General features: G+C 53.7%; 1 protein-coding gene across 1 annotated transcript in view; it reads left to right on the forward strand.

Moving 5' to 3' along the window:
* dll4 (delta-like 4 (Drosophila)) overlaps positions 1–24,024 on the forward strand; it is a 65,077-nt gene that overhangs the window by 16,714 nt on the left and 24,339 nt on the right. Inside the window, exons 4-9 of the mRNA XM_067991626.1 lie at positions 3,978–4,241; positions 15,299–15,359; positions 16,432–16,562; positions 17,204–17,373; positions 18,793–19,012; positions 21,461–22,190. Coding sequence (XP_067847727.1) covers positions 3,978–4,241; positions 15,299–15,359; positions 16,432–16,562; positions 17,204–17,373; positions 18,793–19,012; positions 21,461–22,190 — 1,576 coding nt within the window. The remainder of the gene's footprint in view (positions 1–3,977; positions 4,242–15,298; positions 15,360–16,431; positions 16,563–17,203; positions 17,374–18,792; positions 19,013–21,460; positions 22,191–24,024) is intronic.

Raw genomic sequence — 24,024 nt, forward strand, 5'->3', positions numbered from 1 at the left:
GGGTGCGGGGTTTGGGAGGGTGCGGGGTTTGGGAGGGTGTGGGGTTTGGGAGGGTGTGGGGTCTGGGAGGGAGAGGGTTTGGGAGGGTGTGGGGTTTGGGAGGGAGAGGGTTTGGGAGGGAGAAGGTTTGGGAGGGTGTGGGGTCTGGGAGGGAGAGGGTTTGGGAGGGAGAGGGTCTGGGAGGGTGTGGGGTTTGGGAGGGAGAGGTGGGGTTGGGAGGGTGTGGGGTCTGGGAGGGAGAGGGTTTGGGAGGGAGAGGGTCTGGGAGGGTGTGGGGTTTGGGAGGGTGTGGGGTTTGGGAGGGAGAGGGTTTGGGAGGGAGAGGGTTTGGGAGGGTGCGGGGTTTGGGAGGGAGAGGGTTTGGGAGGGAGAGGGTTTGGGAGGGAGAGGGTTTGGGAGGGAGAGGGTTTGGGAGGGAGAGGGTTTGGGAGGGAGAGGGTCTGGGAGGGTGTGGGGTTTGGGAGGGTGTGGGGTTTGGAGGGAGAGGGTTTGGGAGGGAGAGGGTTTGGGAGGGAGATGGTTTGGGAGGGAGAGGGTTTGGGAGGGAGAGGGTTTGGGAGGGTGTGGGGTTTGGGAGGGTGTGGGGTTTGGGAGGGTGTGGGGTCTGGGAGGGAGAGGGTTTGGGAGGGTGTGGGTTTGGGAGGGTGTGGGGTCTGGGAGGGAGAGGGTTTGGGAGGGTGTGGGGTTTGGGAGGGTGTGGGGTTTGGGAGGGAGAGGGTTTGGGAGGGAGAGGGTTTGGGAGGGAGAGGGTTTGGGAGGGTGTGGGGTTTGGGAGGGTGTGGGGTCTGGGAGGGAGAGGGTTTGGGAGGGTGTGGGGTTTGGGAGGGTGCGGGGTTTGGGAGGGAGAGGTTTGGGAGGGTGTGGGGTTTGGGAGGGTGTGGGGTCTGGGAGGGAGAGGGTTTGGGAGGGTGTGGGGTTTGGGAGGGTGTGGGGTCTGGGAGGGAGAGGGTTTGGGAGGGTGTGGGGTTTGGAGGGAGAGGGTTTGGGAGGGAGAGGGTTTGGGAGGGTGTGGGGTTTGGGAGGGAGAGGGTTTGGGAGGGTGTGGGGTTTGGGAGGGTGCGGGGTTTGGGAGGGAGAGGGTTTGGGAGGGTGTGGGGTTTGGGAGGGTGCGGGGTTTGGGAGGGAGAGGTTTGGAGGGTGCGGGGTTTGGGAGGGTGTGGGGTTTGGGAGGGTGTGGGGGTCTGGGAGGGAGAGGGTTTGGGAGGGTGTGGGGTTTGGGAGGGAGAGGGTTTGGGAGGGAGAAGGTTTGGGAGGGTGTGGGTTTGGGAGGGTGTGGGGTCTGGGAGGGAGAGGGGTTGGAGGGTGAGGGTCTGGGAGGGTGTGGGGTTTGGGAGGGTGTGGGGTTTGGGAGGGAGAGGGTTTGGGAGGGAGAGGGTTTGGGAGGGTGCGGGGTTTGGGAGGGAGAGGGTTTGGGAGGGAGAGGGTTTGGGAGGGAGAGGGTTTGGGAGGGAGAGGGTTTGGGAGGGAGAGGGTTTGGGAGGGAGAGGGTCTGGGAGGGTGTGGGGTTTGGGAGGGTGTGGGGTTTGGGAGGGAGAGGGTTTGGGAGGGAGAGGGTTTGGAGGGAGAGGGTTTGGAGGGAGAGGGTTTGGGAGGGTGTGGGGTTTGGAGGGTGTGGGGTTTGGGAGGGTGTGGGGTTTGGGAGGGTGTGGGGTCTGGGAGGGAGAGGGTTTGGGAGGGTGTGGGGTTTGGGAGGGTGTGGGGTCTGGGAGGGAGAGGGTTTGGGAGGGTGTGGGGTTTGGAGGGTGTGGGGTTTGGGAGGGAGAGGGTTTGGGAGGGAGAGGGTTTGGGAGGGAGAGGGTTTGGGAGGGAGAGGGTTTGGGAGGGTGTGGGGTTTGGAGGGTGTGGGGTCTGGGAGGGAGAGGGTTTGGGAGGGAGAGGGTCTGGGAGGGTGTGGGGTTTGGGAGGGTGTGGGGTTTGGGAGGGTGTGGGGTCTGGGAGGGAGAGGGTTTGGGAGGAGAGGGTTTGGAGGGTGTGGGGTTTGGGAGGGTGTGGGGTTTGGGAGGGTGTGGGGTCTGGGAGGGAGAGGGTTTGGGAGGGAGAGGGTCTGGGAGGGAGAGGGTTTGGGAGGGTGTGGGGTTTGGGAGGGAGAGGGTTTGGGAGGGTGTGGGGTTTGGGAGGGAGAGGGTTTGGGAGGGAGAGGGTTTGGGAGGGTGTGGGGTCTGGGAGGGAGAGGGTTTGGGAGGGAGAGGGTCTGGGAGGGAGAGGGTTTGGGAGGGTGTGGGGTTTGGGAGGGAGAGGGTTTGGGAGGGTGTGGGGTCTGGGAGGGAGAGGGTTTGGGAGGGAGAGGGTCTGGGAGGGAGAGGGTTTGGGAGGGTGTGGGGTTTGGGAGGGTGTGGGGTTTGGGAGGGAGAGGGTTTGGGAGGGTGTGGGGTTTGGGAGGGTGTGGGGTTTGGGAGGGTGTGGGGTTTGGGAGGGAGAGGGTTTGGGAGGGAGAGGGTTTGGGAGGGTGTGGGGTTTGGGAGGGTGTGGGGTTTGGGAGGGAGAGGGTTTGGGAGGGAGAGGGTTTGGGAGGGAGAGGGTTTGGGAGGGAGAGGGTTTGAGAGGGAGAGGGTTTGAGAGGGTGTGGGGTTTGGGAGGGTGTGGGGTTTGGGAGGGAGAGGGTTTGGGAGGGTGTGGGGTTTGGGAGGGAGAGGGTTTGGGAGGGAGAGGGTTTGGGAGGGTGTGGGTTTGGGAGGGAGAGGGTTTGAGAGGGTGTGGGGTTTGAGAGGGAGAGGGTTTGGGAGGGAGAGGGTTTGGGAGGGTGCGGGGTCTGGGAGGGAGAGGGTTTGGGAGGGTGTGGGGTTTGGAGGGTGTGGGGTTTGAGAGGGTGTGGGGTTTGGGAGGGTGTGGGGTTTGGGAGGGAGAGGGTTTGGGAGGGTGTGGGGTTTGGGAGGGTGTGGGGTTTGAGAGGGTGTGGGTTTGGGAGGGTGCGGGGTTTGAGAGGGTGTGGGGTTTGGGAGGGAGAGGGTTTGGGAGGGTGTGGGGTTTGGGAGGGTGTGGGGTTTGGGAGGGTGTGGGGTTTGGGAGGGAGAGGGTTTGAGAGGGTGCGGGGTTTGGGAGGGTGTGGGGTTTGAGAGGGTGTGGGGTTTGGGAGGGTGTGGGGTTTGGGAGGGAGAGGGTTTGGGAGGGTGTGGGGTTTGAGGGTGTGGGGTTTGAGAGGGTGTGGGGTTTGGGAGGGTGTGGGGTTTGGGAGGGAGAGGGTTTTTGGGAGGGTGTGGGGTTTGGGAGGGTGTGGGGTTTGAGAGGGTGTGGGTTTGGGAGGGTGCGGGGTTTGAGAGGGTGTGGGGTTTGGGAGGGAGAGGGTTTGGGAGGGTGTGGGGTTTGGGAGGGTGTGGGGTTTGGGAGGGTGTGGGGTTTGGGAGGGAGAGGGTTTGAGAGGGTGCGGGATTTGGGAGGGTGTGGGGTTTGAGAGGGTGTGGGGTTTGGGAGGGTGTGGGGTTTGGGAGGGAGAGGGTTTGGGAGGGTGTGGGGTTTGGGAGGTTGCGGGGTTTGAGAGGGTGTGGGTTTGGGAGGGTGTGGGGTTTGGGAGGGAGAGGGTTTGGGAGGGTGTGGGGTTTGGGAGGGTGCGGGGTTTGGGAGGGTGCGGGGTTTGGGAGGGTGCGGGGTTTGGGAGGGTGTGGGGTTTGGGAGGGTGCGGGGTCTGGGAGGGTGTGGGTTTGGGAGGGAGAGGGTTTGGGAGGGAGAGGGTTTGAGAGGGTGTGGGGTTTGGGAGGGTGTGGGGTTTGGGAGGGAGAGGGTTTGGGAGGGTGTGGGGTTTGGGAGGGAGAGGGTTTGGGAGGGAGAGGGTTTGGGAGGGAGAGGGTTTGAGAGGGTGTGGGGTTTGGGAGGGTGCGGGGTTTGAGAGGGTGTGGGTTTGGGAGGGTGTGAGGGACAGGGCTGCCCTTGTTTTAATAAATGTCCTTGTAGGGACTGCGCACGGTGTCTGGACAATGTGCTGCTCTTCTCTTGTACAATTCCCCTCTGACCCTCGATTAACCGGGTTGTTTGGTTCTGTACAGACGTCACCAGCCCTGAGATGCTGATCAGCCGCTTTGCCATCCAGAGGCACCAGCCTGTGGGCACAGCCTGGTCACGGGACGTCCAGCGAGGGAAGCAGACCCAGCTCCACTACTCCTACCGCGTGATCTGCAGCCACCATTACTACGGCGAGGGATGCTCAGACTACTGCCGTCCCAGGAATGACACATTCGGACACTACACCTGTGGCCAGGAGGGACAGCGGCTCTGCATGGCAGGCTGGCAGAACGAGTACTGCACACAACGTAAGGGGAGAGGGAGGGGGAGAGGGGGAGGGGGGGGGGAGAGGGAGTGGGAGTGGGGGAGGGAGGGGAGTGGGGGAGCGGGAGTGGGAGAGGGAGGGGGAGAGGGAGAGGGGGAGGGTGGAGGGAGAGGAGGAGAGAGAGGGGAGGGGTGGAGAGGGAGTGGAGATGGGGAGGGGGAGAGAGGGAGGGACGGGGTAGAGGAGAGGAGGGAGAGGAGGGGAGGGAGAGGGGGAACGGAGAGAGTCACAGTAATATCCCCCTAGTCATAGTAATATCCCCCCAGTCATAGTAATAACCCCCCAGTCATAGTAATAACCCCATTCAGAGTAATAACCTCCAGTCACAGTAATAACCCCCCAGTCACAGTAATAACCCCTCAGTCACAGTAATAACCCCCCAGTCACAGTAATAACCCCTCAGTCACAGTAATAACCCCATTCAGAGTAATAACCTCCAGTCACAGTAATAACCCCTCAGTCACAGTAATAACCCCCCAGTCATTGTAATAACCCCCCAGTCACAGTAATAACCCCTCAGTCACAGTAATAACCCCCCAGTCACAGTAATAAACCCCCAGTCACAGTAATAACCCCCCAGTCACAGTAATAACCCCCCAGTCATAGTAATAACCCCATTCAGAGTAATAACCTCCAGTCACAGTAATAACCCCCCAGTCACAGTAATAACCCCCCAGTCACAGTAATAACCCCCCAGTCACAGTAATAACCCCCTAGTCACAGTAATAACCTCCAGTCACAGTAATAACCCCCCAGTCACAGTAATAACCCCCCAGTCACAGTAATAACCCCCCAGTCACAGTAATAGTGGAGGTGTCTCGATATTGTTACCGTTTGAATCTGGAGTTTGTGAATCTGATCCCATTCCTCGGGTATGTCGGGATATCCATGGCAGCTTGTAAACTTTGAGCCCTGGCACTGAGTTATTGGTTGCCCCCCTCCCTCCCTCCCTCCCTCTCTCTCCTCCTCTCCCTCCTCCTCTCCCTCTACCTCCCTCCCTCCCTCCCTCCCTCTCCTCTTCATCTCCCTCCCTCTCCCTCTCTATCTCTACCTCCCTCTCTCCCTCCCTCTATCCCTCTCTCTCTCTCTTTTTATCTCCTTATATACCCCCTTCTCCCTCCCTCTCTTCCTCTCCCCCTCATTCCCCCCTCCCACCCCACCCCTCCCCGCCCTCCCTCTCCTTCACACTCTTCCTCCCCTCCTCCCACCCCCTCTCCGTCTCTCTCCCTCTCCCTCTCCCTCCCACCCCCTTCTTTCCGTCCTCGCTCTCCCTTTTCCTCCCCCTCCCTCTCTCCATGGCCCTCTCCCTCCCTCCGCGAGAGGGAGAGGGAAAGGGAAAGGAAGGAAGAGAGAGGGAGAGAGAAGGAGGGGTAGAGGGAGAGAGAGGGAGAGGGGAGAGAGAGGGGGAAGGAAAGAAGGAAGGAGAGAGGGAGAGGAGGGAGAGAGAGGGAGGTAAAAAGGGAGGGAGGGAGGAAAATGGGGAAAGGGAGAGGGAGAGAGAGGGAGGGGGGATGGAGAGAGGGGGAGGGAGATGGACCGAGGGAGGGAGAGGGGCAAGAGAAGGAAAGGGGAGAGGGAGAGAGGGAGAGAGAGGCGGAGGGAGGGAGAGGGCCACAGAGAGAGGGAGGGGGAGGAAAAGGGAGAGCGAGGACAGATAGAGGGGGGTGAGGGGGGAGGAAAAGAAGGAGGGAGAGAGGGGCAGAGAGAGGGAGGTAAAGAGGGAGTGAGAGAGGGAAGGGATTGGGAGAGGGAGAGGGAGGGGGCAGGAAAGGGAGGGAGGGAAACGGGGAGAGGGAGGAAGAGGGGGAGAAACAGAGAGGGAGAGAGAGGGAGGGGGGACGGAGAGAGGGAGAGGGAGATGGACCGAGGGAGGGAGAGGGGCAAGAGAAGGAAAGGAGAGAGGGAGAGAGAGGGAGGGGGGACGGAGAGAGGGGGAGGGAGATGGACCGAGGGAGGGAGAGGGGCAAGAGAAGGAAAGGAGAGAGAGAGAGAGGGAGGGGGGACGGAGAGAGGGGGAGGGAGATGGACCGAGGGAGGGAGAGGGGCGAGAGAAGGAAAGGAGAGAGGGAGAGAGAGGCGGAGAGAGGGAGAGGGCCACGGAGAGAGGGAGGGGGAGGAAAAGGGAGAGCGAGGATGGAAAGAGGGGAGAGAGAGGGGGGGATGGAGAGGAGAGGGAGTGGAGAGAGATGGAGAGGGGGTGGGAGGAGGGGAGGAAGAGTGTGAAGGAGAGGAAGGGCGGGGAGGGGTGGGGTGGGAGGGGGGAATGAGGGGGAGAGGAAGAGTGGGAGGGAGAAGGGGGGATATAAGGAGATAAAAAGGGAGAGGGAGAGGGATAGAGGGAGGGAGAGAGGGGGGTAGAGATGGAGAGGGAGGGAGATGAAGAGGAGAGGGAGGGAGGGAGGTAGAGGGAGAGGGTGGGACAGAGAGGAGGAGAGAGGGAGGGAGGGGGGCAACCAATAACTCAGTGCCAGGGCTCAAAGTTTACAAGCTGCCATGGATATCCCGACATACCCGAGGAATGGGATCAGATTCACAAACTCCAGATTCCAACGGTAACAATATCGAGACACCTCCACTATTACTGTGACTGGGGGGTTATTACTGTGACTGGAGTGTTATTACTGTGACTGGGGAGTTATTACAGTGACTGGGGGGTTATTACTGTGATTGGGGGTTATTACTGTGATTGGGGGGTTATTACTGTGACTAGGGGTTTATTACTGTGACTGGGGGGTTATTACTGTGACTGGGGGTTATTACTGTGAATGGGGTTATTACTGTGACTGGGAGTTATTACTGTGACTGGAGGGTTATTACTGTGACTAGGGGGTTATTACTGTGACTGGGGGTTTTTACTGTGACTGAGGGGTTTATTACTGTGACTGAGGGGTTTATTACTGTGACTGGGGAGTTATTACTGTGACTGGGGGTTATTACTGTGAATGGGGTTATTACTGTGACTGGGAGTTATTACTGTGACTGGAGGGTTATTACTGTGACTAGGGGGTTATTACTGTGACTGGGGGTTTTTACTGTGACTGAGGGGTTTATTACTGTGACTGAGGGGTTTATTACTGTGACTGGGGAGTTATTACTGTGACTGGGGAGTTATTACTGTGACTGGGGAGTTATTATTGTGACTGGGGGGTTATTACTCTGAGTGGGGGTTATTACTGTGACTGGAGGTTTATTACTGTGACTGGGGGGTTATTACTGTGACTGCGGGGTTATTACTGTGATGGGGGATTTATTACTGTGACGGGGGATTTATTACTGTGACTGGGGGATTTATTACTGCGACTGGGGGGTTTATTACTGCGACTGGGGGTTATTACTGCGACTGGGGGGTTTATTACTGTGACTAGGGGGCTATTACAGTGACTGGGGGTTATTACTGTGACTGGGGGGTTATTACTGTGACTTGGGGTTATTACTATGAATGTGGATTATTACTGTGACTGGGTTATTACTGTGACTGGGGGTTTATTATTGTGACTGGGTGTTATTACTGTGACTAGGGGGTTATTACTGTGACTGGGGGTTTATTACTGTGACTGGAGGCTTATTACTGTGACTGGGGGTTTATTACTGTGACTGGGTGTTATTACTGTGACTGGGTTACTACTGTGATTGGGGGGCTATTACAGTGACTGGTGTTTATTACTCTGAAAGGGGGTTATTACTGTGACTGGAGGGTTATTACTGTGACTAGGGGTTTATTACTGTGAATAGGGGTTATTACTGTGACTGGGGGTTTATTACTGTGACTGGGTGTTATTACTGTGACTAGAGGGTTATTACTGTGACTAGAGGGTTATTACTGTGACTGGGAGTTTATTACTGTGACTGGGTGTTTATTACTGTGACTGGAGGGTTATTACTGTGACTAGGGGGTTATTCTGTGACTGGGTGTTATTACTGTGACTGGGTTATTACTGTGACTGGGGGGTTTATTACTGTGAATGGGGGTTATTACTGTGACTGGGGGGTTTATTACTGTGAATGGGGGTTATTACTGTGACTGGGGTGTTATTGCTGTGACTGGAGGTTATCACTGTGATGGGGGGTTATTACTGTGACTGGAGGTTATTACTGTGACTGGTATTAAACTTAAATAAGTACAATTATAAAGGAATGAGGGCGGAATTGGCTAAAGTGGACTGGGTAAACAGATTAGATGGTATGATGGTGGATAAGCAATGGCAAACATTTAAAAAGATATTTTATGACTCGCAACAAAAATATATCCCTGTGAGAAGGAAAGATTCCACAAAAAGGATGAACCAACCATGGCTAACTAAGGAAGTCAAGGATGGTATCAGGTTAAAAGAAAAAGCATACAACATGGCAAAGATTACTGGTAAGCCCAAAGATTGGGAAAACTTTAAAAACCAGCAAAGGATGACTAAAAGAATAATAAAGAGGGAGAAAATAAATTATGGGAGTAAACTAGCAAGAAATATAAAAACTGACAGTAGAAGCTTCTACAAGTATATAAAAAGGAAGAGGGTAGCTAAAGTAAACATTGGTCCCTTAGAGGATGAGACTGGGGAAATAATAATGGAAAACAAGGAAATGGCAGAGGAATTGAACAGATATTTTGTATCTGTCTTCACAGTGGAAGACACTAATAACATACCAATAATAGTAGAAAATCAAGGGGCAAAGGGGAGGGAGGAACTAAAAACAATCACTATCACTAGAGAAAAAGTATTAGGTAAACGAATGGGTCTAAAGGCTGACAAGTCCCCTGGACCTGTTGGCTTGCATCCGAGGGCCTTAAAGGAAGTGGCTACAGAGATAGTGGAAGCATTGGTTGTAATCTTCCAGAATTCACTAGATTCTGGAAAGGTCCCAACGGATTGGAAAACCACAAATGCAACACCCCTATTCAAGAAGGGAGTGAGACAGAAAGCAGGTAACTATAGACCTGCTAGAATCCATTGTTAAGGAAGTAGTAGCAGGACATTTGGAGACTCATAATACAATCAAGGAGAGTCAACATGGTTTTATGAAGGGGAAATCATGTCTGACAAATTTATTAGAGTTCTTTGAGGAAGTAACGGGCAGGGTGGATAAAGGGGAACCAATGGATGCAGTATATTTGGATTTCCAAAAGGCATTCGATAAGGTGCCACATAAAAGATTACTGCACAAGATAAGAGCTCATGGTGTTGGGGGTAATATACTGGCATGGATAGAGGATTGGCTAACTAACAGAAAACAAAGAGCCGGGATAAAAGGGTCATTTTCAAAATGGCAATCTATAACTAGTGGGGTGCTGCAGGGCTCAGTGCTGGGGCCTCAACTATTTACAATATATATCAATGACTTGGATGAAGGAACAGAGTGTCTTGTGGCCAAATTTGCTGATGATACAAAGATAGATGGAAAAGCAAGTTGCGATGAGGACACAAAGTGTCTGCAAAGGGATATTGACAGGTTAAGCGAATGGGCAAAAATTTGACAGATGGAATATAATGTGGCAAAATGTGAAGTCGTCTACTTTGGGAGGAAAAATAAAAAAGCCAAATATTATTTGAATGGAGAAATACTACAAAAAGCTGCGGTACAGAGGGATCTGGGTGTCCTCATACATGAAACACAAAAAGTCAACATACAGGTGCAGCAGGTAATCCGGAAGGCAAACGGAATATTGGTCTTTATTTCTAGGGGGATGGAGTATAAAAGCAGGGAAGTCATGCTACAACTGTACAGGGTGCTGGTGAGACCACACCTGGAGTACTGCATACAGTTCTGTTGCCCTTATTTAAGGAAGGACATACTTGCATTGGAGGCAGTTCAGAGAAGGTTCACTTGTTTGATTCCGGGTATGGAAAGATTGGGTACGGTAGCATAGTGGTTATGTTACTGGGCTAGTAATCCAGAGGCCTGGACTAAAATCCAGAGTCATGAGTTCAAATCCCGCCACGGTAGCTGGCGAATTTAAATTCAATTAATTAATTAAATTCAATTAATTAAATAAAAAAATCTGGAATTAAAATACGAGTATCAGTAATGATGGCCATGAAACTACCGGATTGTCGTAAAAACCCATCTGGTTCACTAATGTCCTTTAGGGAAGGAAGCCTGCCGCCCTTACCCGGTCTGGCCTATATGTGACTCCAAACCCACAGCAATGTGGTTGATTCTTAATTGCCCTCTGAAATGGCCTAGCAAGCCACTCAGTTGTAAAATCTCGCTACGAAAAGTCATAATAAGAATAAAACCGGACGGACCACCCGGCATCGGACCACTAGGCACCGGACACGACAACGGCAAAACACCAAGCCCAGTCGACCCTGCAAGGTCCTCCTTACGAACATCTGGGGACTTGTGCCAAAATTGGGAGAGCTGTCCCACAGACCAGTCAAGCAACAGCCTGACATAGCCATACTTACAGAATCATATCTTTCAGCCAACGTCCCAGACTCTTCCATCACCATCCCTGGGTCTGTCCTGTCCCACCGGCAGGACAGACCCACCAGAGGTGGCGGTACAGTGATATACAGTCAGGAGGGAGTGGCCCTGGGAGTCCTCAACATTGACTCTGGACCCCATGAAATCTCATGGCATCAGGTCAAACATGGGCAAGGAAACCTCCTGCTGATTACCACCTACCGTCCTCCCTCAGCTGATGAATCAGTCCTCCTCCATGTTGAACACCACTTGGAGGAAGCACTGAGGGTAGCAAGGGCACAAAATGTACTCTGGGTGGGGGACTTCAATGTCCATCACCAAGAGTGGCTCAGTAGCACCACTGCTGGCCGAGTCCTGAGGGACATAGCTGCTAGACTGGGCCTGCGGCAGGTGGTGAGCGAACCAACACGAGGGAAAAACTTACTTGACCTCGTCCTCACCAATCTACCTGTCGCAAATGCATCTGTCCATGACAGTATTGGTAGGAGTGACCACCGCACAGTCCTCGTGGAGATGAAATCCCGTCTTCGCACTGAGGACACCATCCAACGTGTTGTGTGGCACTACCACCGTGCTAAATGGGATAGATTCAGAACAGATCATGCAGCTCAAAACTGGGCATCCATGAGGCGCTGTGGGCCATCAGCAGCAGCAGAATTGTATTCCAGCACAATCTGTAACCTCATGGCCCGGCATATTCCTCACTCTACCATTACCAACAAGCCAGGGGATCAACCCTGGTTCAATGAGGAGTGTAGAAGAGCATGCCAGGAGCAGCACCAGGCGTACCTAAAAATGAGGTGCCAACCTGGTGAAGCTACAACTCAGGACTACATGCATGCTAAACAGCGGAAGCAACATGCTATAGACAGAGCTAAGCGATTCCACAACCAACGGATCAGATCACAGCTCTGCAGTCCTGCCACATCCAGTCGTTAATGGTGGTGGACAATTAAACAACTAACGGGAGGAGGAGGCTCTGCAAACATCCCCATTCTCAATGATGGCGGAGTCCAGCACGTGAGTGCAAAAGACAAGGCTGAAGCGTTTGCAACCATCTTCAGCCAGAAGTGCCGAGTGGATAATCCATCTCGGCCTCCTGCCGATATCCCCACCATCACGGAAGCCAGTCTTCGGCCAATTCGATTCACTCCACGTGACATCAAGAAACGGCTGAGTGCACTGGATACAGCAAAGGCTATGGACCCTGACAACATACCGGCTGTAGTGCTGAAGTCTTGTGCTCCAGAACTAGCTGCGCCTCTAGCCAAGCTGTTCCAGTACAGCTACAACACTGGCATCTACCCGACAATGTGGAAAATTGCCCAGGTACGTCCTGTCCACAAAAAGCAGGATAAATCCGATCCAGCCAATTACCGCCCCATCAGTCTACTCTCAATCATCAGCAAAGTGATGGAAGGTGTCGTCGACAGTGCTATCAAGCGGCACTTACTCACCAATAACCTGCTCACCGATGCTCAGTTTGGGTTCCGCCAGGACCACTCGGCTCCAGACCTCATTACAGCCTTGGTCCAAACATGGACAAAAGAGCTGAATTCCAGAGGTGAGGTGAGAGTGACTGCCCTTGACATCAAGGCAGCATTTGACCGAGTGTGGCACCAAGGAGCCCTAGTAAAATTGAAGTCAATGGGAATCAGGGGGAAAACTCTCCAGTGGCTGGAGTCATACCTAGCACAAAGGAAGATGGTAGTGGTTGTTGGAGGCCAATCATCTCAGCCCCAGGGCATTGCTGCAGGAGTTCCTCAGGGCAGTGTCCTAGGCCCAACCATCTTCAGCTGCTTCATCAATGACCTTCCCTCCATCATAAGGTCAGAAATGGGGATGTTCGCTGATGACTGCACAGTGTTCAGTTCCATTCGCAACCCCTCAGATAATGAAGCAGTCCGAGCCTGCATGCAGCAAGACCTGGACAACATCCAGGCTTGGGCTCATAAGTGGCAAGTAACATTCGTGCCACACAAGTGCCAGGCAATGACCATCTCCAACAAGAGAGAGTCTAACCACCTCCCCCTGACATTCAACGGCATTACCATCAACGAATCCCCCACCATCAACATCCTGGGGGTCACCATTGACCAGAAACTTAACTGGACCAGCCATATAAATACTGTGGCTACGAGAGCAGGTCAGAGGCTGGGTATTCTGCGGCGAGTGACTCACCTCCTGACTCCCCAAAGCCTTTCCACCATCTACAAGGCACAAGTCAGGAGTGTGATGGAATACTCTCCACTTGCCTGGATGAGTGCAGCTCCAACAACACTCAAGAAGCTCGACACCATCCAAGATAAAGCAGCCCGCTTGATTGGCACCCCATCCACCACCCTAAACATTCACTCCCTTCACCACCGGCGCACTGTGGCTGCAGTGTGTACCATCCACAGGATGCACTGCAGCAACTCGCCAAGGCTTCTTCGACAGCACCTCCCAAACCCGCGACCTCTACCACCTAGAAGGACAAGGGCAGCAGGTACATGGGAACAACACCACCTGCACGTTCCCCTCCAAGTCACACACCATCCCGACTTGGAAATATATCGCCGTTCCTTCATTGTCGCTGGGTCAAAATCCTGGAACTCCCTTCCTAACAGCACTGTGGGAGAACCGTCACCACACGGACTGCAGCGGTTCAAGAAGGCGGCTCACCACCACCTTCTCAAGGGCAATTAAGGATGGGCAATAAATGCTGGCCTCGCCAGCGACGCCCACATCCCGTGAACGAATAATAAAAAAAAAGGTTGGGGTCTATACTCATTGGAGTTTAGAAAAATGAGAGGAGATCTTATTGAAACATACAAGATTCTGAGGTGACTCGATAGGGTCGATGCTGAGAGGATGTTACCCCTCATGGGGGAATCTAAAAACTAGGGGGCATAGTCTCAGAATAAGGGGTCACCCGTTTAAGACGGAAATGAGGAGGAATTTCTTCTCCCAGAGGGTCGCGAATCTTTGGAATTCTTTACCCCAAAAAGCTGTGGAGGCTGAGTCATGAATACATTCAAGGCTGAGTTAGACAAATTTTTGATCAGCAAGGGAGTCAAAAGATATGGGGAAAAGGTGGGAAAGTGGAGTTGAGGTAAAAATCAGATCAGCCATGATCTCATTAAATGGCGGAGCAGGCTCGATGGGCCGAATGGCCTACTCCTGCTCCTATCTCTTATGGTCTTATGGTCTTATTGGGGGATTATTACAGTGAATGGGGGTTATTACTGTGACTGGGGGGTTATTACTATGACTGGGGGTTATTACTGTGACTGGGGGTTATTACTGTGACTGGGGGGTTATTACTGTGACTGGGGGTTATTACTGTGACTGGGGGTTATTACTGTGACTGGGGGTTATTACTGTGACTGGGGGGTTATTACTGTGACTGGGGGTTATTACTGTGACTGGGGGTTATTACTGTGACTGGGGGTTATTACTGTGACTGGGGGTTATCGCTCTGTGGCCAATCTGTTTGGATAACCAGGTGGTGAAGGATAGAATACCAGAGCCTGGTCTTCAGTTGCTTCCAAGCCTTTATTCACAGAGATCCACATCACACATGCTCCTATAAAAAGGATATGAGAGACCCCAATTGATACACACCACCTGAATACAATTAACACTAATTGATATAAATCACAGATACAATTAACATCTGTAGTGTGTCGGAGGTACGATTGTCACTCTGTGATCAGTCTGTAGTGTGTCCGAGGTACGATTGTCACTCTGTGATCAGTCTGTAGTGTGTCGGAGGTACGATTGTCACTCTGTGATCAGTCTGTAGTGTGTCGGAGGTACGATTGTCACTCTGTGATCAGTCTGTAGTGTGTCGGATGTACGATTGTCACTCTGTGATCAGTCTTTAGTGTGTCGGAGGTACGATTGTCACTCTGTGATCAGTCTGTAGTGTGTCGGATGTACGATTGTCACTCTGTGATCAGTCTGTAGTGTGTCGGAGGTACGATTGTCGCTCTGTGATCAGTCTGTAGTGTGTCGGAGGTACGATTGTCACTCTGTGATCAGTCTGTAGTGTGTCGGATGTACGATTGTCACTCTGTGATCAGTCTGTAGTGTGTCAGAGGTACGATTGTCACTCTGTGATCAGTCTGTAGTGTGTCGGATGTACGATTGTCACTCTGTGATCAGTCTGTAGTGTGTCAGAGGTACGATTGTCACTCTGTGATCAGTCTGTAGTGTGTCGGAGGTACGATTGTCACTCTGTGATCAGTCTGTAGTGTGTCGGAGGTACGATTGTCACTCTGTGATCAGTCTGTAGTGTGTCGGATGTACGATTGTCGCTCTGTGATCAGTCTGTAGTGTGTCGGAGGTACGATTGTCACTCTGTGATCAGTCTGTAGTGTGTCGGAAGTACGATTGTCACTCTGTGATCAGTCTGTAGCGTGTCGGAGGTACGATTGTCACTCTGTGATCAGTCTGTAGCGTGTCGGAAGTACGATTGTCACTCTGTGATCAGTCTGTAGCCTGTCGGAGGTACGATTGTCACTCTGTGATCAGTCTGTAGTGTGTCGGAGGTACGATTGTCACTCTGTGATCAGTCTGTAGTGTGTCGGAGGTACGATGCCATTGTATTTTGACTCTATCTTCTGTTCCTTGCAGCAATCTGCCAGGCTGGGTGCAGCACACAGCACGGATACTGTGAGCGACCGGGCGAGTGCAAGTAAGTTCCTGATGGGCACGAGGTGTGAGTTTGTGATTCCGGCCACAGTGTCCCTGGTGTTGAACAGGCCGTTTTATAATCACCTGACCCGAGTACAACCCAGACCGAATGTAATATCTCTTCTTCATTACCCACCATTATTGCAGCCTGTGTCCCACCCCTCCCCACCCCTCCATACACCCACCCACCCCTCCCCACCCCTCCATACACCCACCCACCCCTCCCCACCCCGAAAATACACCCACACACCCCTCCCCACCCCTCCATACACCCACCCACCCCTCCCCACCCCTCCATACACCCACACACCCCTCCCCACCCCTCCATACACCCACACACCCCTCCCCACCCCTCCATACACCCACCCACCCCTCCCCACCCCTCCATACACCCACACACCCCTCCCCACCCCTCCATACACCCACCCACCCCTCCCCACCCCTCCATACACCCACCCACCCCTCCCCACCCCTCCATACACCCACCCACCCCTCCATACACCCACACACCCCTCCCCACCCCGAAAATACACCCACCCACCCCTCCCCACCCCGAAAATACACCCAACCACCACTCCCCACCCCGAAAATACACCCACACACCCCTCCCCACCCCGAAAATACACCCACACACCCCTCCCCACCCCGAAAATACACCCACACACCCCTCCCCACCCCAAAAATACACCCACACACCCCTCCCCACCCCGAAAATACACCCACACACCCCTCCCCACCCCGAAAATACACCCACACACCCCTCCACCCACACCAAAAATACACCCACACACCCCTCCACCCACACCACCCCTCCAACCCCTCCCCATCCTTACCCACCCCCCTACCATATACCAGCCCACCCACCCCACCCACCCCCCACTCTTACCTCCCCACCCCGCCCTCACCCCCACCCCTCTGTACACCGACCCACCCACTCCACTCCACTCCACCGATCCCTCCCACCCCAGCCACCCCGCCCCACCTTTACCTCTGAGTTGCCGGTCCCTTATCGAGGTGCGGGGGATGATTAACTCTGTTCTTTTCTCTCTCTCTCTCTCTCTCACTCACTCGAGGTGCCACTTTGGTTGGCAGGGAGTCCTGTGCGCTGACTGTATGCACCATCCAGGCTGTCTACACGGGACCTGCCAGCAGCCCTTCCAGTGCACCTGCAAAGAAGGATGGGGCGGCCTCTTCTGTAACCAGGGTGAGTGTCAGACCGACAGGAAACCCCGCCTCACTGTCCCGCCATGGACACTCCTCAACAGTCCCCACCACTCGGAGCTCGGCATCAAACACATTTAACAAAGTCCGTGTCAAAATAAATCCTTTGTTAACTCCCTGAAACTCTGGAGGTGTTTGACTGCATCGAGTCGGTCGTGTCTGGTGAAGACAAGCCCCCAGGGCGTATCGAACCGGAGGGCTGGTGTCCACCACCGCTAGTTACTGGGTGGGATTAGTGAATGAAACTAGTCCCAGATTACACAGCTAACCAGCAGGTTCCCACTGGGTGTCGCATCCCAGAAAGCATGGGGGATGGGGAGAAGGATCCAGTGTGGGGACAGGCTGCCCCTCCCCCCCGGTGTGGGGACAGGCTGACCCTCCCCCCACCCCCGGTATGGGGACAGGCTGCCCCTCCCCCCCCGGTGTGGGGACAGGCTGACCCTCCCCCCACCCCCGGTATGGGGACAGGCTGCCCCTCCCCCCTGGGTGTGGGGACAGGCTGCCCCTCCCCCCCCCGGTGTGGGGACAGGCTGCCCCTCCCCCCGGGGACAGACACTGTCTTGCTCTGCGTTGTTTGTGAATTGTCATTAACTTTTCTCCCCTGCCCCTCTGCTTTGCCCACAGATCTCAACTACTGCACCCACAACAAACCATGCTGGAACAATGCCACCTGCACCAACACAGGGCAGGGCAGCTACACCTGTACCTGCCAACCCGGCTACACTGGGGTCAACTGCCAATCGGCTATTCGCACGTGCGACAGCAACCCCTGCAGCAACGGGGGTATCTGCACGGTAAGGGACAACTCACCTAGTGCTGCTCACCATCACCAGTACACAACCCAGCGACATCTCCATCCAGCAGAAAGTCCCACCAGGGAGGGGAGATTCCCACCAGGGAGGGGAGATTCCCACCAGGGAGGAAAGATTCCCACCAGGGAGGGGAGATTCCCACCAGGGAGGGGAGATTCCCACCAGGGAGCGGAGCTAACCCACCAAGAGAAGGGTGATACCCATTAGGGAGGGGAGAGTCCCACTAGGGAACGGAAATTCCCACCAGGGAGTGGAGCTACCCCTTCAGGGAGGGGAGGATTCCCATCAGAGGTTGGAGATTCCCACTAGGATGAGAGATTCCCACCAACTGGACAAGTGTAACTATTTTCCTGGAGAGTACATCCATCGTTCAGTCCGAGTCTCCTGAATTAGTTGCTGACTCTCCTCCCCATTTCCCTTCTATCCCCTCCCCCAATAGTCCCAGCTCACTCATCTCCAAGTTGTTCCAGATGGTGGTAAATGGGCAATGATAGCAGGGGACAACCCATCAGAGTCCCAGCAGGTAGGAGCCGGTTAGCTCTCTCCTGGAGAATGGTTAGGAGCCGGTTAGCTCTCTCCTGGAGACTGGTTAGGAGCCGGTTAGCTCTCTCCTGGAGACTGGTTAGGAGCCGGTTAGCTCTCTCCTGGAGACTGGTTAGGAGCCGGTTAGCTCTCTCCTGGAGACTGGTTAGGAGCCGGTTAGCTCTCTCCTGGAGACTGGTTAGGAGCAGGTTAGCTCTCTCCTGGAGACTGGTTAGGAGCAGGTTAGCTCTCTCCTGCAGACTGGTTAGGAGCAGGTTAGCTCTCTCCTGGAGACTGGTTAGGAGCAGGTTAGCTCTCTCCTGGAGACTGGTTAGGAGCAGGTTAGCTCTCTCCTGGAGACTGGTTAGGAGCCGGTTAGCTCTCTCCTGGAGACTGGTTAGGAGCCGGTTAGCTCTCTCCTGGAGACTGGTTAGGAGCCGGTTAGCTCTCTCCTGGAGACTGGTTAGGAGCCGGTTAGCTCTCTCCTGGAGACTGGTTAGGAGCCGGTTAGCTCTCTCCTGGAGACTGGTTAGGAGCCGGTTAGCTCTCTCCTGGAGACTGGTTAGGAGCCGGTTAGCTCTCTCCTGGAGACTGGTTAGGAGCCGGTTAGCTCTCTCCTGGAGACTGGTTAGGAGCCGGTTAGCTCTCTCCTGGAGACTGGTTAGGAGCCGGTTAGCTCTCTCCTGGAGACTGGTTAGGAGCCGGTTAGCTCTCTCCTGGAGACTGGTTAGGAGCCGGTTAGCTCTCTCCTGGAGACTGGTTAGGAGCAGGTTAGCTCGAGTGCACCTTACAGGGAGAGACAGTCGAGTGAATGTACCTTTAATCACCTTTGCTTGAAATAGGCCGTTTGTTCCTGATGTTGTGGTCCTTTTTTTGCAGGAACTGGACGACAGTTACAGCTGTTCTTGTCTACCTGGTTTTGTTGGGCTGCACTGTGAGAGCAGCACCCTGACCTGCACAGACTCCCCCTGCTTCAATGGTGGTTCGTGCTTCGAGAGATCACAGCGGGTTCCTTACAGCTGTGTCTGCCCACTGGGGTTCACCGGCTTAAACTGTGAGCAGAGAGTGGATTGGTGTGGCAGTAACCCGTGTGCAAACGGTAATTCATGGGCTCTCCTTCCTCTTTCATTCCTGTGCTTCTCGTAACCATGTGCTAAAATGTAGAAGGAGCTGATTCAGAAGTTTGGATAGAACTATAGAGCCTTCCAGCACAGGAGGCCGTTCGGCCCATCATGTCTCCGTCATGTCTTTGCTGTATCAATCCCAATCTAATCCCACTGCCCCGCGCTCTCCCCATAGCCCTGTATCAATCCCAATCTAATCCCACTGCCCCACTCTCTCCCAATGCCCTGTATCAATCCCAATCTAATCCCACTGCACCGCTCCCTCCCCATAGCCCTGTATCAATCCCAATCTAATCCCACTGCCCCGCTCTCTCCCCATAGCCCTGTATCAATCCCAATCTAATCCCACTGCCCCACTCTCTCCCCATAGCCCTGTATCAATCCCAAACTAATCCCACTGCACCGCTCCCTCCCCATCGCCCTGTATCAATCCCAAACTAATCCCACTGCCCCGCTCTCTCCCCATCACCCTGTATCAATCCCAAACTAATCCCACTCCCCCACCGTCTTTCTATAGCCCTGTATCAATCACAAACTAATCCTACTGCCCCCCTCTCTCCCCACAGCCCTCTATCAATCCCAAACTAATCCCACCCTACTCCAAAGGTGACTGCTGAGTGAGAGAAACCCCCTGACCCTCAGTCCCCAAGGCAAACCTACAGCTTCTGGATTGTGAAGGAAGTCTTTTTGTGTGTGTATATGTATGTGTTTGAGTGTGTGTGCATGTGGTGTGTGTATATATGTATATGTGTGTGTATCTGTGTGTGTGTATCTGTGTGTATGTTTGTGTATCTCTGTGTCGGTATCACTGTGTGTGTGTGTGCGTGTGTATCTGTGTATGTGTGTGTGTGTGTGTATGTGTATCACTGTGTGTGTGTGTGTGCGTGTGTATCTGTGTATGTGTGTGTGTGTATGTGTATCACTGTGTGTGTGTGTATATCTGTGTGTGTATCTGTGTGTGTGTGTGTGTGTGTGTATCTGTGTGTGTGTGTGTATCTGTGTGTGTGTGTATCTGTGTGTGCGTGTGTGTGTGTATGTGTGTGTGTGTGTGTGTGTGTTTATCTGTGTGTGTGTATCTGTGTGTGTGTATCTGTGTGTGTATATCTGTGTGTGTGTGTATCTGTGTGTGTGTGTGTGTATGTGTATATCTGTGTGTGTGTGTGTGTTTATCTGTGTGTGTGTGTATCTGTGTGTGTGTGTATCTGTGTGTGTGTGTGTATCTGTGTGTGTGTATCTGAGTGTGTGTGTGTGTGTGTGTGTATCTGTGTGTGTGTATCTGAGTGTGTGTGTGTGTGTGTATCTGTGTGTGTGTGTGTGTGTATCTGTGTGTGTGTGTATCTGTGTGTGTGTGTGTGTGTGTATCTGTGTGTGTGTGTGTGTGTGTGTATCTGTGTGTGTGTGTATCTGTGTGTGTGTGTGTGTGTGTGTATCTGTGTGTGTGTGTCTGTGTGTATATCTGTGTGTGTGTGTGTGCGTTAGTGTCACTGACCCTTGTCCCACAGCCGATAGGCAGTAGCCGCTCAGCTGATAGCTCGGGGTGAGTGGTTCAGTTCCCTATTGGCTGGTGAAGGTGGTGGAGGTTTGGTGCTGGTGTCTCCCCATCCCGTGACCTGGGCCTAAATTTTTACTCGGAGCCGGGAAGATGGCGGGGGGGGAGTTCCTGACGGGAAACCCATTAGTTCGGGTTTCCTGGACGTCCTTACGATTTTGACATAATGACGTCTTTTATTTTTTTTGTCAGTGTCCTGTCTGACAGACCGGCCTGATTGACAGGCTGGTCACAGTCGGACAGGAGAAGAGGAAGAGAGCAGGTAAGTGTTGGATTCTCAGATGGGGAGGTGGGGTCGGGGGTCATTGGGAGTCATCGGGGATTGGGGTCAGGAGTCCTGGGGGGGGGTCAGAGATCATGGTGGGGGGGTCAGAGATCATTTGGGGGGGTCGCTGCAGGTAGGGATGTTGGGCCTGGGGGAAGCACTCCTGCTCCTCCGGGCCCACAAACTGTGCTATAAAGGCATTTAACTGCTGTTTCGGGCCTTCTCACCTCCTCTCATGTGGTGTGGAGTAGAAGGCCCAGGAATCCCGGCCCCTGGGGGTTAAAAATTTAAAAAGCTGTAAAAATGGAGGCCCGCAGCTCCTTGCAAGCTTTCAGTGACCAACCCGCCTCCTGAGAGCTGGTTGGCCACCTGCCCCCGTCCCACCTCCATTAAAACCGGAAATGAGCGGGTTAGGGGGGACGGTGGGGGGGGGGTTTAGATTTTTTAAAGTTTTACTGCTCCCCCGCCCCCCAACCCACCCGTTTCTCGGAGTCAAAATTTAGGCCCTGGTCACCGGCGGGGCCTGGCCTGCGTTTGTCGCGTGTTAAGTTTGCGAGCTGGCCTTCGGTTGGTGAATTGCTGCTGAATCGTCTCCCTCCCTTCCTGCAGGGGGTCAGTGCTTCGATTTGGGGTTGTCAAGAATCTGCCGCTGTCAGGCGGGCTTCGCTGGGCAAAGGTGTGAGATTAACGTGAACGACTGTGCCAGGAACCCGTGCGTCCATGGAGCCACCTGCTTCGACCACATCAACAACTACACCTGTGTGTGTACACCGGGCTTCACAGGCCGGGACTGCGGGGACCGGCTGGGGAATGAGTGTGACTCCATGCCGTGCCACAATGGCGGGACGTGCCACGCTGGTGTATATGGCAAAAGCTTTGTGTGCCAGTGCCCATTCAACTTCATGGGCACACTGTGCGAGGTCCCGGTATTTCCCAGCCCATCACAGAAGCGGCAGCAGCCACCGAGCTCCTTCCCCTGGGTGATGGTATCACTCTCCTTCGGACTGATGGCTTTTGTCATGTTGCTGTGCGTCCTGGGCCTCGCCCTGAGGCACATCCAGAGACCTCGAGGGCGACAGCACCAAGACACGGAGACCATGAACAACCTGCCCGAGTCCCAGAGGGACAACCTGATCGCAGCATCTCAGCTCAAGCTCACCAACAAGAAGGCCGACCTCGAGGTGGACTGCACAGCGGAGAAGTCCAATTACAAACAAAGGAACTGTGCCGTGGATTGGAATTTAGCCAACGGCCTCAAGGCCGATCTGTCCCATGAACACAAATCCCATAAAAGTCACAGGTGCAGAAAAGAGGAAAGCTTGCCCCTCAGAAGTCCATGGTAAGACACTCACCATTTCCTTAACCAACTCTTAAATATCTGCAGTGGGAGGAAGTTTGATAACAGGAAGGTCAGAAAGCAAATCAACACCTCAGATCAGGGCCCCAGCAAGGCTCAGTCCTCTGGTTGAGACTGAAGTCAATCACTGGATAAATTGGAACTACTTTGCTTTAGTCTCATGTCCATAATCAGATGATAGTGGCACAGACTAACCGAGGCCTGTCAGCACCCTGGACAATCACTCCTGGCCCTGGACATTCTGCAGGTGAAGCCCTGAGCAAATGAATGAGTCTGTTTCTGTTTATTGAGCAAAGCTCGTGATGGGCCAAGGGGCCAGGGTGAGAAGAGTTAAAGGGGGGAGTGACGAGGTGCTGTCCAGCCGTTAGACTGTGGGAGGAACAGAAGACGGGGGGGAAGATCCCCCCCCCTCCCCCCTGTTCCGAGGTCCTGGGAAATAATGAAATAGTGGAAGAGACGGTGTGGAGAGAGTCAACGCCAATATGAGCAGGAGGAAGAGCGTTTGCAGAGTGCGCGGGGAGTGTTTGCAGAGTGCGCGGGGAGTGTTTGCAGAGTGCGCGGGGAGTGTTTGCAGAGTGCGCGGGGAGTGTTTGCAGAGTGCGCGGGGAGTGTTTGCAGAGTGCGCGGGGAGTGTTTGCAGAGTGCGCGGGGAGTGTTTGCAGAGTGCGCGGGGAGTGTTTGCAGAGTGCGGGGGGAGTGTTTGCAGAGTGCGGGGGGAGTGTTTGCAGAGTGCGCAGGGAGTGTTTGCAGAGTGCGCGGGGAGCGTTTAGAAACATAGAAACATAGAAAATAGGAGCAGGTGTAGGCCATTCAGCCCTTCGAGCCTGCTCTGACATTCAATATGATCATGGCTGATCCTCTATCTCAATACCATATTCCTGCTCTCTCCCCATACCCCTTGATGCCTTTTGTGTCTAGAAATCTATCGAGCTCCTTCTTAAATATATTCAGTGACTTGGCCTCCACAGCCTTCTGTGGTAGAGAATTCCACAGGTTCACCACCCTCTGAGTGAAGAAATTTCTCCTCATCTCAGTCCTAAATGTCCTACCCCGTATCCTGAGACTGTGACCCCTCATTCAAACCACCCCCACCCCCCCAGCCAGGGGAAACATCCTCCCTGCATCCAGTCTGTCGAGCCCTGTCAGAATTTTATATGTTTCAATGAGATCCTCTCTCATTTTTCTAAACTCGAGTGAATACAGGCCGAGTCGACCCAATCTCTCCTCATACGACAGTCCTGCCATCCCAGGAATCAGTCTGGTGAACCTTCGCTGCACTTCCTCTATGGCAAGTATATCCTTTCTTAGGTAAGGAGACCAAAACTGCACACAATACTACAGATGTGGTCTCACCAAGGCCCTGTATAACTGCAGTAAGACATTCTTGCTCCTGTACTCACATCCTCTTGCAATGAAGGCCAACATACCATTTGCCTTCCAAACTGCTTGCTGCACCTGAATGTTTGCTTTCAGTGACTGGTGTACAAGGACACCCAGGTCCCTTTGTACATCAACATTTCCCAATCTATCACCATTTAAATAATACTCTGCCTTTCTGTTTTTCCTTCTGAAGTGGATAACTTCACATTTATCCACATTATACTGCATCTTCCATGTATTTGCCCACTCACTCAACTTGTCTAAATCACCTTGAAGCCTCTTTGCATCCGCCTCACAACTCACGATCCCACCTAGTTTTGTGTCATCGGCAAACTTGGAAATATTACATTTGGTTCCCTCATCCAAATCATTGATATATATTGTGAATAGCTGGGGCCCAAGCACTGATCCCTGCGGTACCCCACTAGTCACTGCC

This window comes from Heptranchias perlo, chromosome 10, assembly GCF_035084215.1.
Source record: "Heptranchias perlo isolate sHepPer1 chromosome 10, sHepPer1.hap1, whole genome shotgun sequence".
In the NCBI taxonomy this organism is placed as follows: Eukaryota; Metazoa; Chordata; class Chondrichthyes; order Hexanchiformes; family Hexanchidae; genus Heptranchias; species Heptranchias perlo.